The following is a 13,514-nucleotide window of genomic DNA, read 5'->3' as shown; positions in this document are numbered from 1 at the left end:
ATAATGATTAATATTATAAACTTGAATATAGGTAAACATTGTTATTCTCTTTTTTCTCTTCCTTCTATTGTTATCAAATCACGTTACAACCCATATTTTTTACCATTTATCTTTTTTTTTTATCATGTAATAGGAAAGAGTTTTAATGCTATGTTGTGTTAAATCATCTCCTAAGACTTACAAAAAGAAAACTTAACACACTTAATGACCAACAGCTTATTTGGAACTATAATAATATTTCAGAACCTGCCCTTCGACATCTCCAACCGCTACAAGCTGACTGCCTACTTCATCCTGTACTTCGGATCTGGTTTGGCCGCTCCTTACCTGATCACCCGTCACCAGCTTCTTAAGAAGTAATTATAATACTTAGTCTATGGTTTAGAATAGTGAGCACTTTGAAAGCTGCAGGTTCAGAGTAAATAGGGTCTTTAATGTGGTTGCCAGCTACATGATATTGCAAAGAAGGCATTTAATGGGTTATTCAGTACTATATTTTGGCCTCTTTTCAAGTGGCATCAAGTTGTGGATCACATTACTGATAGCCACTATAAGTGATGGCCTGTGGGTGTAATTCCTGCATGCCAGGAACATTTTGTGATTCACAGATATCTGTTTATGGTGTGGTTGTGAGCCCGTCCACAAAAAAAAACATTCAAAATTTTTGTAAAGATATTCTTGGTAATAAATTTAGACTATCAATCAATTTGACTTACTAATATTGATAAAAATTGTATGGAGGTCTATCATTTAGGTGTGCAAATAATATGAGACTGGAATCCAGTATTCTAGAATGGGGACTGATCTAATTCCAAATCAAGCTTATCTGGTAATAGATCAGTTATCTTCATGTGTACATTGTAAAACATAAGGTTTTTTTTATTAAAATCAGTTACATTTATGTTGTTAATTTATTCATAGTCAGTGTAACAATTCTTAATTTTTGTTTCAGGTAAACTGCTATCTGTGTTACCGTGCATAAAAAAATTAGGTTTAAGCTAGCAAAGTGTACATTTAATCATAACTTATGATTTAATAAAATTCCGTTATAGAATAATGATGTCTATTTATTTTAATCTTAAATGAGGCAGTTTTAACCTTTCCAAGAAACTGCAAATAATTATTATATAGCAACAATAGACAGTACAACAGCAGTTGCAAGAAGTATTCAGTAGCGCAATGCGGTTTATCAATGAAGGTGTGAGAATGAAGCTACCTATAGAATATATTTATTGATCCTAGCGACCTAGTAGTAACTGCAATACAATGTGTTTGCTCCTGTACTTTATTTTTTGCTTTTTGCAAATTTTATGTTATTTAGGTCTTCCGCTGCAGACTGTAATACCGCATGTTCTTAAAATAACCGTTTTTCGTCTGAAGCATATTACAAAGTATCAAATATTGTATTAGTTCTTCATAATGGCCCCATATTAATCTTTGAAATCTTCATAATTTTTTATTGCAAAATAATACCACTTTAAAAAAATAATCTGAAAAGACCTGAATTCAAATCAACAAAAAAGAAGTGTCTCATGCATGTTTTTATTAATTGTCAATCTAGTGTTTTGAAGCTGTTAGTGTTGAGAACACTGGCTGAAGTGAATTTTAACAAATTAAAGCAATATTTTACGGACCAACGCTAGAATTTCATGTCACATAAGTAATAGAACATTAATGCAGCATGTCTGTCTCAAGTAAAAGTGTTTAAAATCGTATATTTCGTCCACCCGGTAACCTCAAATGTGATACTCTACCATGTCCGAGTCTTCGTGCTATATCCTCGACAATGGGGGCTATACAGCCAAAGTGGGCTTCTCTAACCAGGAGCCGAAGGTTGTACCCAACTGTATTATGAAGGCGAAGTCCGAGCGCCGCCGGCCTTTCATAGGATCTCAGATTGACGAATGCAGGGACGCGTCAGGTCTCTTCTACATTCTACCATTCCAGCGCGGCTTTTTAATAAACTGGGACACTCAGAAAACCGTTTGGGACTACATGTTTAGTAAAGAATGTTGTCCAGTCAACTTTAGCGACACTCCTTTGATAATAACTGAGCCTTTATTCAACTTTTCTTCAATTCAAGAGGCGATTACCGAGATTTTCTTCGAGGAATACGATTGTACGTCATTATTAAGGATTAATGCGACAGATTTGGCTGAATACAACTACCGGAAGACTCATAATAACAAGTGTACTGTTGTGGTTGACTCTGGATACAGTTTCACTTACATAGTGCCTTATATCAATGGCAAGAAGTACCGGGACGGCATAAGAAGGATAGATGTAGGTGGCAAAGTGTTAACTAATCATTTAAAGGAGGTTTTATCATACCGGCAGTTGAATGTGATGGATGAGACTTATGTTATTAATCAAGCGAAGGAGGATTCTTGTTTTGTGTCCCAAGATTTTATGCAGGATATGGCGATTGCTAAGAAAAAAGGTTGGTAATTGATTTTATGGTGAGATTTTAACTTGACGTATTAAAAATCATTTATATCTGAGGATGTAGAGCTGCATATTGCAGGTGGGTAGTTAGGTAAATAAAGAACAGCTGAAGCTTAGACCTGATGCTAAATAAGTAGTATTAATATTTATTAAAATCTTTGTTCTCAAACTTTCTTTTCGCAAATTCCCAAAAAAAAAAACGAAACTTTTTATTAAAAGCTACATATTAGATAAAATAAAAGTATAAATCCATATTTAACCCTCAAGTACTTAGCCAAAAATTAATACCCATATTTTCTTTTTCTACCATATTTTTCTTATATCTCATTTCCTTCTTCCCTCAGGTTCAGAAAACACGATAGTCAAAGACTACGTGTTACCCGACTACACGTCCATCCGTCGCGGTTACCTGCGCGACATCGTAAAACCAGACGAGGATCTAGAACAGCAGACCCTCAGACTCAACAACGAGAGGTTCTCCATACCCGAACTCTTGTTCCACCCATCAGACGTCGGCATCCCGCAGATGGGAATACCAGAAGCGATTATGCACTCTATAGCAGCCTGCCCTGAAGAAAATACGGAAAATTTGCTTGAGAACATAGTTTTATACGGCGGGAATGTGCTTTTTCCAGGTTTTCGTGATCGCGTTTATAACGAAGTGCGATCACTCGCGTTGGATCATTTTGATGTGAATGTCACTAAGGCCGATAATCCTGTGACATACGCGTGGGAGGGTGGGAAGCAAATTTTCAGAGATCCCGATTTCTATTCGTTCTGTGTTACTCGTGAAGAGTATGAGGAGGAAGGGAAGGCGCTGGCGTTCGAGAGATTTGATATTTAGCGGCGCAAGCGAGCGCGGCGGTCTTCGGAGTAGCGCGCTCGGTAAAATTTGTGGTTGTCGGAGTAAAGACAATATGGCAGTGAATTGTTGTGAAGGATAGCGGTAATTTATGATGTAATTGATGAGAATAATGTTTCGGAATAAAATTATATTATACTGAATTTTTGTTTCTTATCTGCTTTATTCTTATGGTGTTATTATGAATGGTATAGGTAACGCTGGTTTTTCAACAAATCTTGGACTTTTTACTAAACCACTGCTGGGCAAAGGTTTCACCCAAATCTTGCCACGATTCTCTATCCTGGGCCACATGGCACCAGTTCACGCGGTAAGCGATTATATCAACCTGCAACCCTTTTCCGGCCAAGGCAGCGTTACTCATCTGCTAAAATAATGAATAGTAAAAAACTAATTAATAGTTAGAAATTCAATTGTAACTTTTTATAATTTCTAAACTCTCAGATTAATTTCCTAATATTATAAGGTAGGATACTGGTATTGATTCTGGTTCGTCACGAGACATCGGGGAGTACTATCAAGCCAATAATAAGTTACAACTGCTTTCCATCTTTGTCAATCATCAATCAAATTCCAAAAACACTGACCACCAATAAAAAAGCAAATTCAAAAAAGGAAATAACTGTCAAACATCCACAACAAATCATTCGATTTTAAAACCTTGCACTAAACGGATCAAGCGTAATGTTACTCGCAGCTGTCATACGAAATATTAGACGAAGCATTACAACAACAGCGCCCTTGCTTCAATCAAGAAGTTTGATGAAATTTAAGAAACTCCAAGCGGATTTTCAATGTGAAGATGGGCGCCCCGTGTTTCTGAAGGGCGGGTTTTGTGACCGCATTTTGTACGCGACCACCATTTTAGCCTGTTGCTTCGGCTTGTTCTATGTGTTCGCTACTATTTACGAAAATGCAAAACCACCATCTTGGAGACACGTCTGTTAGAATATTAAAATGAATTAAAGTGATTTTTGGTTAAGTAGTTGTTTTTATTGGAACCATCACTAAAATGGCACCACTGTAGCTCTTCCGCCAATCATAAATATCAAGGACCCATCATCCACCATACATCATCATCATCAGCCTTTGTCCTCCCAAAGCTGAGCAGAGATTCCTTATAAAGCCAAAAGCTTTCTTGTGCCGATTTCTACGGTTCTGTGCCGGCCTCATCTAGACTCTACCCATTGATAGTTACAAATGAAAGCTGTACACAGATGTGTTTATAGTAACAGTGAACATTTATGAGAATACCCATACAACAGACAGGATTACGTAGCTACGAAAATTCGAGTCGAATTTTTATTATAGTTTTAAAGACAAGTATTGCCTGAAGAAGATAATGCTAAGAACTGGCGCTTGCGCAAGGCGGACCACATTTCAATTGTAATCGTAAGTTACTCTATGATTGTAATCCAACTGCAGAACTGCAATTCAAGTGCAGTTTGAATCTGAGGACACGGTAGTGCCCCAGCCAAGTTGACACGACTGCAAATAGTACTGCAAAACAAACGTTCAGTTGGATATCAGTTCAATTGCAGTCGTCGTACAATCGGTCTGTCTAGAGGTTAACGATTTTGTCCCTCCCTTGAAGGCAGAGCTTCCTTGGGATACCGCTGACCCTTGGATAATGTAGTATGTCGTAAACTATCCAAACCTAATATAAATCTGTTTTCCAATTCAATTATTTTCTGTATTAACTAAGGCCTAAAGACTAGCTTCTCTTGCCGCAAAAACGCGACCAAACATAATATTCTAAGAAATGCAATAAAACTTCAATAAATAAATTAGCTTATTATTTTATTAGTGCAATAAGGCATCCATCACATGTTTGGTATAAACCACGCACATACATTGAAATGCAAAACTTACATAAACATTATAATTATTGCCAAGTCCGTGTGAAACTTAGCGAAAATGCTAAGCGATTTGATAAGACAAAATAACTGTGAATGCTAATAAACCGTAAATCAGCAAAACCAAATTACAGATTGTATATAGTAATTTTTCTCAAAAACCACTGAACCGAATACGATGAAGTTCATCATGACATACTCATCGTGTTTAGTGATAAAGTAGTCGATTATTAACCAGTAACGAAAAGTTTTAATCACAGTTTATACCAATCAATATTGGTACTTACTGCATTTTTTTCGACTTGTTATCATATGGTTGATGTACAACCTTCTGCGGTGTTAAAAGAGCCGTAGACAGTAGTAGTTCCTACATATATTTTACTTAGTCACAGTTTATTAGCACCCACAGTCGAACCAGATGCATGTTACATCAAATACTTGCACCGCACTGGTAAAATTAATACATTTGAGATAAGCTCAGGACGTCTAGCGTACCGCCTAGCGAAAAAGGTTACAATAAAACAATTAATTCTAACAGTACATAAATAAATGTATTGTGATTTTACACTTCGGTAATTATTTTCTGACATTTTTATAGTAAATTGTAGTATTTAAATTGTTTTGGTAATTGCTCAATTGCTTTTTGACTTCTTGACTGTTACTGCTGTATTCACAAACTGGTGGCAAACCTGCAGTTTTGCTTCCAGAACAAATAGAAAATTTAACTTCCACTCGCTCCTTTTAAAAACGCTGAAATCTTGTTTAATTTTAACTAGGAGTTTCAAAATGAACACTTCCACGTTTTTGCAGTTGAATTAACATTTCACCTATTACAAAAACATACTCTGTCAGACATTTGTGAACATAGCAATAAGCAAGAGCAAAGATACAAACGGCTCAATACCAAACCACTTTTACGGTTGTTCAAACGCCCATAAAATCCTCATTAATGTTGATATTGTGTGTTTTATTATAAAGATCATACATATAACAGTAAATAGACATTATATTAATACTTTTAGTCGATGGAGTCGGCTGGGGAGCGCACGTCATCGATCTTGAGTATCATCTTGACGAGCTGTGTTGCGAGTGATATCTGTTGCTTCTTAGAGTGTAGGGATTCGATCACGTTCATCGCTTTCATGTCGTTTGAGCCTGGGAAGAGGAGAGATTTTGTTATTTCATCGTTCAATCAAGATTGGTTCTATCAATCGAAATCTCACTGCAAAGGCCTGTGGCTGGATGAGATAATATTTTTATATCTATATTAGCAGTATTATCTAAGTATTATCAATAGGTAGAATGTACAAGGCCTCTCAAAGTTATGTTATCAGCTTTTTGTAATACCTACATTCTATACAAATAAATGTCTGATTATGATTCTTCTTAGCATCATTATCAGTGATGGTAATAAAATTTATATTTAATTCATAACAAAAGCACTAATAGAAACTCTGCTAAACTGGCAAGAGTGTCGACAATGGCGAAGACAAAGTACAATATGTCCAGGCTGGATAACAAATGCAGCTCATATGGAGCCATACTGACATAACTAGTGTAACCCCAGCCAGAAATATATTTTTCTTAACCCAACTTGTCCAGTGTTTATTAATAGATTTCGGCTTAAGTAAGCTGTTATTACGAGTTTTATAGTGATATTTAAATATTATAAGTTTATTTTACCTGTTCCCATGCAGTCAATACCCAAGTTGTGGTTGTTCTCAGCCACCTGCCGTGACTTCACCTCTGATAGTGTGTCAATGGGAGATAGACCACTGAAACAAAAACATTAAATAATATAATTATGTCAAAAAGGACTAACAAAACTAGTCGTATTGTAAATAGTCATGTCATCTTTGTTCCTTCTAACAACAATAAGAATGTTTTGGTTCTTATTTTATATAAGGGAAAAGATACGACTATTATAAGTTATCAAATAAAATACGCGATTCGAGGGTTATGAAATATATTATGACTCAGTGAACACAAGGGTGGGCGTAGGTACCTATATTACAAGATATTAAGTTATCATAGTTCAGGTATTCGTTGCAACATTGTTTTACAACTGTTATTACCTTTTCTGCTATTCTACTGTAAACCTTTTGTCTAATTACTGCAAAGGGCAAATAAAGTTTTCTTTTTATGTGAAAAATTAAATATATACTTGCACATTTGAGAATGCTGTTAGGTAAAACAAAATAGGAAAGTTATCATAAAGTAGTGTGTACCTGTTCTCTGCGAGTGCGAGGGGTATGGCCTCGAGCGCGTCGGCGAAGGCGCGGTAGGCGTACTGGTCCAGCGAGGCCAGCTTGTCGGCCGCGCGCGCCACGGACAGCGAGCACGACACCTCCGCCGCGCCGCCGCCGTACACCACGCGCGAGTCCTGCGCAACGGGAACACTACGTTATAGCGTTATACTACAGAACAACTTACTGCTTGATATCTCTGCACTTTGGTTGACTGGTAGAGAATGAGTCAGGCATTAAGTCCGCCATTGTACATGTTTTAATGTATGAGAAGTATAAATCAATAAATAAAATAAACACAACCAATTTCGGAGTAGAAGTAGTAGAACCATAGATCGTGCATCTGTATAGAAGGCTGCATTAGTGAACAATTTAGGACCTCTTTGGTCAGAATCTGCTAAAATATGTTATATCTTTTTTACGAGATACGGAGCGACACCAACTCACAACAAATTTTGGTACCTTTTTTTTGCTAATTGTCATGCTGTTGCACGCATTCTTATGTCAACAAGGGGTTCACAAACATATAATAAATAACATGTACAAAGACACCCCAGACAGACGCCAAGTTTTCGAGAATCACAATAATGCTTATCCTATGCGGTGACCTCAACCACTCGGCTATCCGTACAAATGAAACATTACAACACACTGACCGTGACGAGACTGCGCACGATGCACAGCGCGTCGTGTACGGATCGCTTGGCCTCGTCCACGATCATGCGGTTCCCGCCGCGCATGAGCAGCGTGACGGCGCGACTGTTGGAGCACTCCTCGATCACCAACATCTCCTCCTTCGACGTGCCGAACGCTGCAGACAAACGGGAGAATTAGTATCGAGTACAACTAATGGATACGTAGTTTTTTAATTTGTCTTGCAAACATAAATTGGTCAAATTACAGTAAATGTAACATACGCGTGACGTCACGATTGTGTATAAATTTTACGATATCGTACGTCACAACCCCCTTCTCCTAAACTTAAAAGCAGTTTATGTTTGTCAAGTTTAGTTTTTCATAAAAATGAAAAAATACGTGTTTAATTCTACTACTAAACTTAGTTCGATAATTGAAAACTACTTTTCAGTATCTGAGGGACTAAATAGATTTTTATTTTTTAAATCCGGTCGTCATCCCTATAGAAAAGGGGCTAAGTTCTCGCGACCCGTGCTTAAAATGGCTTTTAAATAATAAAAGAAGATAACATGAATTTCCACTTACTAAGTTCCCTGACGAGCCCGCAGGAGCCCAGCTTGTCGGGCGTGAGTTCCTCGAAGCGGGGCACGATGCGTCCTCCCGTGGCGATGGCGATGAGCTCCATCTCGGGCCCGCCCACCCAGCGGACCGCCGGCAGGCCCTCCGACAGCAGCAGGTGGTTGGCCTCGTCATCAAAGCCCCACTGGCAGATGGCCAGGGTCGCGCCGGCGTCCTGCAAAGGCATATACAGCTTAGACGATAGATACAGTATTCTTTATTGCACACTACATAAGTACAGGATTGGATACAATTAGTTACATGGTTTCACAATGGGCGGTCTTATTGTTACTAGCGATGTCATACAGACAAACTTTAAATGGAATAGACTCTGAAGGTGCAACAAAGAGTTTAATGAATAAAGTAAACATATTGAATGAACAAATCATGTTACAAGCTAGAAAGATTTGTGTGTGAAATTATTCCAATTCCAAGAGTTATCAGAAGAGCAGCAAACACTGGTAGGTGTTCCTAGGTCTTTGCAAAGGAAAAGAGTCGACTGGTTTGACTTAATCCTACGTAAAGCATCAGCGTATCATTTTCAGCCTAGAATCATCCACTGCTAGGTACTGCTCTCAGTGCTCTCCTTTTCCAGCTACAATTCTTGTTATATCATCAAGCCAACATTTTCTCAACCATCCCTAATAAAAACATTACTACATAGTTCCTTATTTCGTTATACCAGTGTTGTTATCATACCTTGACTCGTCGCACCATCTCGAGGAACTTCTCGTGTTCATAAGAGCGCAGCTCGCGGTACTCCTCTACGGAGCCGACGTGCAACTTATGCTTGGTCTTGGGCTTCGGGGGCTCGAACGGGCATGTGAGGATGGCTAGCTTCACGTCCTGAATGTGAAATGAGGTGGGTTAGGTAACGGTATTTGAACATAAGATGAACGACGACCGATTTTGGTCACAGCGGCTAGTGTCGCAAGACACCAGTCAGCTGCGCGTGATATGTTAGAGTGCACAAAAAATCACGGATGCAGTCTCCGTTCTCTTACTCTCATCGCCCGATGGGACGGCAATCCGACACGTTCGAAGGCTCATCATCATCAGTCCGAAACACAGAATATTTATTTTTAAAACTGTCGCTGTCGAAAGTCGAATAGTCGATGGGTGCCTTGGGATCGAACTCGACACCTACGGTCTAACCACTAAGCTATAACAGAGTGTGACAGCAATTCATTGTGAAGTACCAGGTCTCAAAGATCAAATTGACAAAAAGAACGAAACTATCAACAGTCACATAAATACCATAATTCGAGGCCATGAAAATATTGCATCTAAAATTTACACAACATAAACTCTAGCAATACTCAAAATACTAAATTCAGTTCTTGCTCTTACCCTCAACGTCTTGGGCATCTGCGGGTGGCTCATTGTCTTGTCGATGACGACTCCCTTGACCAGCATGGAGTCCTCCATGCGGCCGCCGACCTTACCCTCGACCTTGATCAGCTCGAAGTTCACGTCACGCTTCTCCAAGTCAGCTACTGATAGGATTGCCTGTTGGACAGAATTAGGTAAAGTTAAGTATAATATTAAAATAAAATATATATTGTTGAGTATATTCAACGTGGAAATTCCGCCATAGTTAAAATCCCAACTGGCTGCGGCGCCGATTAATTTATTAATGTATTATTTATATTATTGTTTTTGTTTTTATTTACTTCTTTTAGTTATAAATATCTTAGTTACAGACAGAGTTCTAAACTAAATATACAACTAAGGCTTAAACTTGTGATTTGACAATATGATTTTAAAATTTAGTGTGATATTACTATATTTTAGCATAAGGTGAGCATTTAGCATGACCAATAAAGGTTTATGCTGCAACTTCATAAAAAAAATGTTTTCCTGAACGAAAATAAAAGTCTAAAACAAACGGAAAGATGATCAACTTGAAAAATAATTCGTCATTCAAGAAGTAAACAGCACTTACATCAACGGCAATCTCAGCCATCTGCCGGTGGCACTTCACAACAACTTTGCTTCCGAGCGTTGTCATGGCAACCTTGATGAGGTGCTCCCTTGTGTCCTTGTTGACGGGGAAGGCTTCACTGATGGAGTCCAGGTGCGCGAGGGCCGTGGCCGCCGCCATCTCGAAGCCGTCGGCGACGCGGATCGGGTGGATTCCTTTGTCGAGGAGGATCGAAGCCTGCTCCAGTAGAGCTCCTGTGGAATTGGAATTTTGAGTGGAATTAGTTATTCTTTGAGTTATATGGTATGGAGGCAAAAAACTTTAAACTATAAATATGAAAGGTTTTAGAAGAGAAAGCTTATGCACTAGCATTGAGATGCATGTTGAAAATTATGATTAAATCTGAGGAATTTTTTTTTCTAATATTTTTAGTGCTGCTACAATCACTGACAAGACAAAGGCCCACAATGCTACAAAACTAATGTATATTATCCTTATGTACCTAGAACATAATTTCACATTGCAGAATGCAATAAACATATTGAGTATTGAAACATCTAGCTTTTTATTAACACTAGGCTACTTTATAACCCTCCTCATAACCAAAAGGGCAAGAGGCAAGAGTCTTAAAATCATTAATTTATAAATATTTGTACTAACCAGCCAACACCACGACTCCAGTAGTTCCATCACCAATCTCATCATCTTGACTCTGTGCCAGCTGTACCAGGAGCTTTCCAATCTGATGGTCGACATCCATGAGCTTCAGAATCGTGGCTCCATCGTTAGTCACGGTCACGTCACCGTCTGGAGACACCATGAGCTTGTCAAGGCCACGGGGTCCAAGAGATGTACGGAGGATGCTCGCAATCTGACGGGCTGCTGAGATGTGGGACTGGAAATATGGAATAGACAGATATAAATATTGATCTTAAAGTAAATAGAATATTTTGGTTTTTTTAAATAATATTGCTATGATAGCTGATGAATAAAAAAGTTACAAAATAATTATGTTGCCTTGTCATAGTTTGATTTTAGGTTGTAACTTAGTGTTATGTGATTATTCTGAACCCAGGCATACAACATTATTTATGCAAATTGTGGAATGCATCTTTTATTCCAAAATCTTAGCTACTAGAGAAGTTGCATCAAGTTATAAAGGTTTTTTATTATGTTTAAATTTATATTCCCCAAAGAAATAAGTACAAGACAAATATACTTTTGTATTCATCATTGACTAAAATAATTTGGACTTACAACAAAACAAAAGTATAAAGGAATAAGTTAATTCTATTACTATTTGTTGTTTGTTTTAATAAGAACACTTCAGACACAGCCAAGGTAGTTTTCATGGTATATCAATACACTATGTGAGAATTTTAAGTCATCATTAGTGTTCTATATAACAAAATGACTCATAGATAAAATTAAGAGCAAAAATAAAATTAATACCAAATACAAAACAGTTTCTTCAGCTTCCATAGTAATACATATTTGTGAACCAGTTAAATACTTTAATTTCAACTAAATATAACCTAAATTAGATGCATACATGCACACAACAAAGAAACTAAATTACTAAAAACATTTTTTGTTGGTGCTAGAAAAATAATAAAATTTTACAGAATTTTAACTTAAATACCATCGTTTTATTAAATTTGAAGTTAAATAATTAGATAAATATAAGATTAGATGGTTATGTCTGAGATAACTAAGAATAAATCACACAGGTTGTCTGTCTCAGAATCACATGATTCATTGACACCTGACTTTAATTTTGCTTGTAACTTTAAAAACACATAGAATACTCGAGTTTTAATAACTTGTATGGGTCAAGGAAATGATAAATAACAATTTAAAGGCCACTTTTATTTATAAATACTAATTTTATTTCATAATTCTCGATTATTCGAAACTCTGTTGACAAGTTCGAGTTTAGGTTATGCATTTTGGTATCTTATTTAAACCGTTAAGATTAATGTTAGTACTTAAGTGAGACCTTAGGACCCTTAATTACCTACAGAAGAGTTTAATTACTGTTTTTGTTAATATAAAACATTATTTTTTACCTTCAAGGCATCGATACCGGTAAGCCGTTTTTGCCTATCTTGGTCCCTCAGAATTATAAATGGACGGCCATATTCGTCGAAGGCCACCGTTCCAGGGAACAGAGCCATTTTGAAACGAAAATATCACTTCACAAACTCAAGATGAAAACAGATTCGGTTTCGTATTATTCACGGGAACCGAAACAAAAACCAAATGACAGTTCCATAAATCGAATTTGACAATTCAGCCAACTTGACCATAGATGACTAGAAATCCAACAGATAATAAACTAAAACATTCCATTCTACGTAGAAATTTATAAAAGGGCGCCTAAAAATGTACTCTGTTTTTTAAGTTTTATTTTACCGATGATTATATGGTCACAGAACACTCCAAACTGATAAGCTTAATAAAGCAAAAAAAGGCTACTTCACAATACCATAAGGATCATAGCCCTTTTCCCATGTTGTGGTTGGCTTCCAGTCTAACCATATGCGGCTAAGTACCAGTGTTTTAGAAGGAACGACTGCCTAACTAAGCTCCTTAATCCAGTTACCTGGCCAACACGATTCTTGCGAGGGATCGCAAGACTGGTTGTTAGACTTACACACTACTATACCATAGGGAGGTCCTCTGTAAACTAAGGCATACCCTTGAATATTGGACCCACTACAGTTACCTGGAGTGGATGGTAATAAATCAGGTCTAATTAATAGTCAGCGTTAACCGTAGTCTGTGTGTAACCACTGTCAGACTGCGCATACTGACAGTCGTTAGAGATTTAGTTGCAATTTCATAGAAATATCTATCTGCGTTAAGAGATAGACCCTCCCAACGATAGATAGCGTATGGCGGTTAGTTGTCATACCCATCAGTAT

The 13,514-nt window shown here is 37.4% G+C and overlaps 2 protein-coding genes across 2 annotated transcripts; one reads left to right on the top strand and one right to left on the bottom strand.

Moving 5' to 3' along the window:
- The first annotated feature begins 1,515 nt into the window (after positions 1-1,515).
- Positions 1,516-3,450, top strand: LOC113504154 (actin-related protein 6). Its single transcript, XM_026886317.1, has 2 exons — positions 1,516-2,440; positions 2,790-3,450. The coding sequence occupies exons 1-2, from the start codon at positions 1,756-1,758 to the stop codon at positions 3,287-3,289; spliced, it is 1,185 nt and encodes a 394-aa protein (XP_026742118.1). The 5' UTR covers positions 1,516-1,755; the 3' UTR covers positions 3,290-3,450.
- A 1,640-nt stretch (positions 3,451-5,090) lies between these two features.
- LOC113504153 (T-complex protein 1 subunit epsilon) lies at positions 5,091-12,881 on the bottom strand. The gene is made up of 10 exons (XM_026886316.1): positions 12,657-12,881; positions 11,248-11,482; positions 10,609-10,841; positions 10,014-10,172; positions 9,363-9,509; positions 8,631-8,838; positions 8,066-8,220; positions 7,392-7,546; positions 6,847-6,938; positions 5,091-6,318 (listed from the first exon to the last, which is right to left on the bottom strand). Exons 1-10 carry the CDS (start codon positions 12,762-12,764, stop codon positions 6,182-6,184), a joined length of 1,629 nt encoding a protein of 542 aa, XP_026742117.1. The 5' UTR covers positions 12,765-12,881; the 3' UTR covers positions 5,091-6,181.
- Between the last annotated feature and the right edge of the window lie 633 nt (positions 12,882-13,514).

This window comes from Trichoplusia ni, chromosome 21 (genome assembly GCF_003590095.1).
Source record: "Trichoplusia ni isolate ovarian cell line Hi5 chromosome 21, tn1, whole genome shotgun sequence".
Taxonomy (NCBI): Eukaryota; Metazoa; Arthropoda; class Insecta; order Lepidoptera; family Noctuidae; genus Trichoplusia; species Trichoplusia ni.
The sequence above is the reverse complement of the archived record's forward strand: the minus strand, read 5'-3'. Positions and strand labels throughout refer to the sequence as shown.

Coding starts and splice junctions, on each gene's coding strand:
- LOC113504154 (XM_026886317.1), top strand. CDS start 1,756: ATGTCCGAGTCTTCGTGCTATATCCTCGACAATGGGGGCTATACAGCC. Junction 2,441..2,789: donor GGCGATTGCTAAGAAAAAAG/GTTGGTAATTGA, acceptor TTCTTCCCTCAG/GTTCAGAAAACACGATAGTC.
- LOC113504153 (XM_026886316.1), bottom strand. CDS start 12,764: ATGGCTCTGTTCCCTGGAACGGTGGCCTTCGACGAATATGGCCGTCCA. Junction 9,510..10,013: donor AGATGCCCAAGACGTTGAGG/GTAAGAGCAAGA, acceptor TTTCACATTCAG/GACGTGAAGCTAGCCATCCT. Junction 6,939..7,391: donor CTCGCACTCGCAGAGAACAG/GTACACACTACT, acceptor TTTTTGTTTCAG/TGGTCTATCTCCCATTGACA.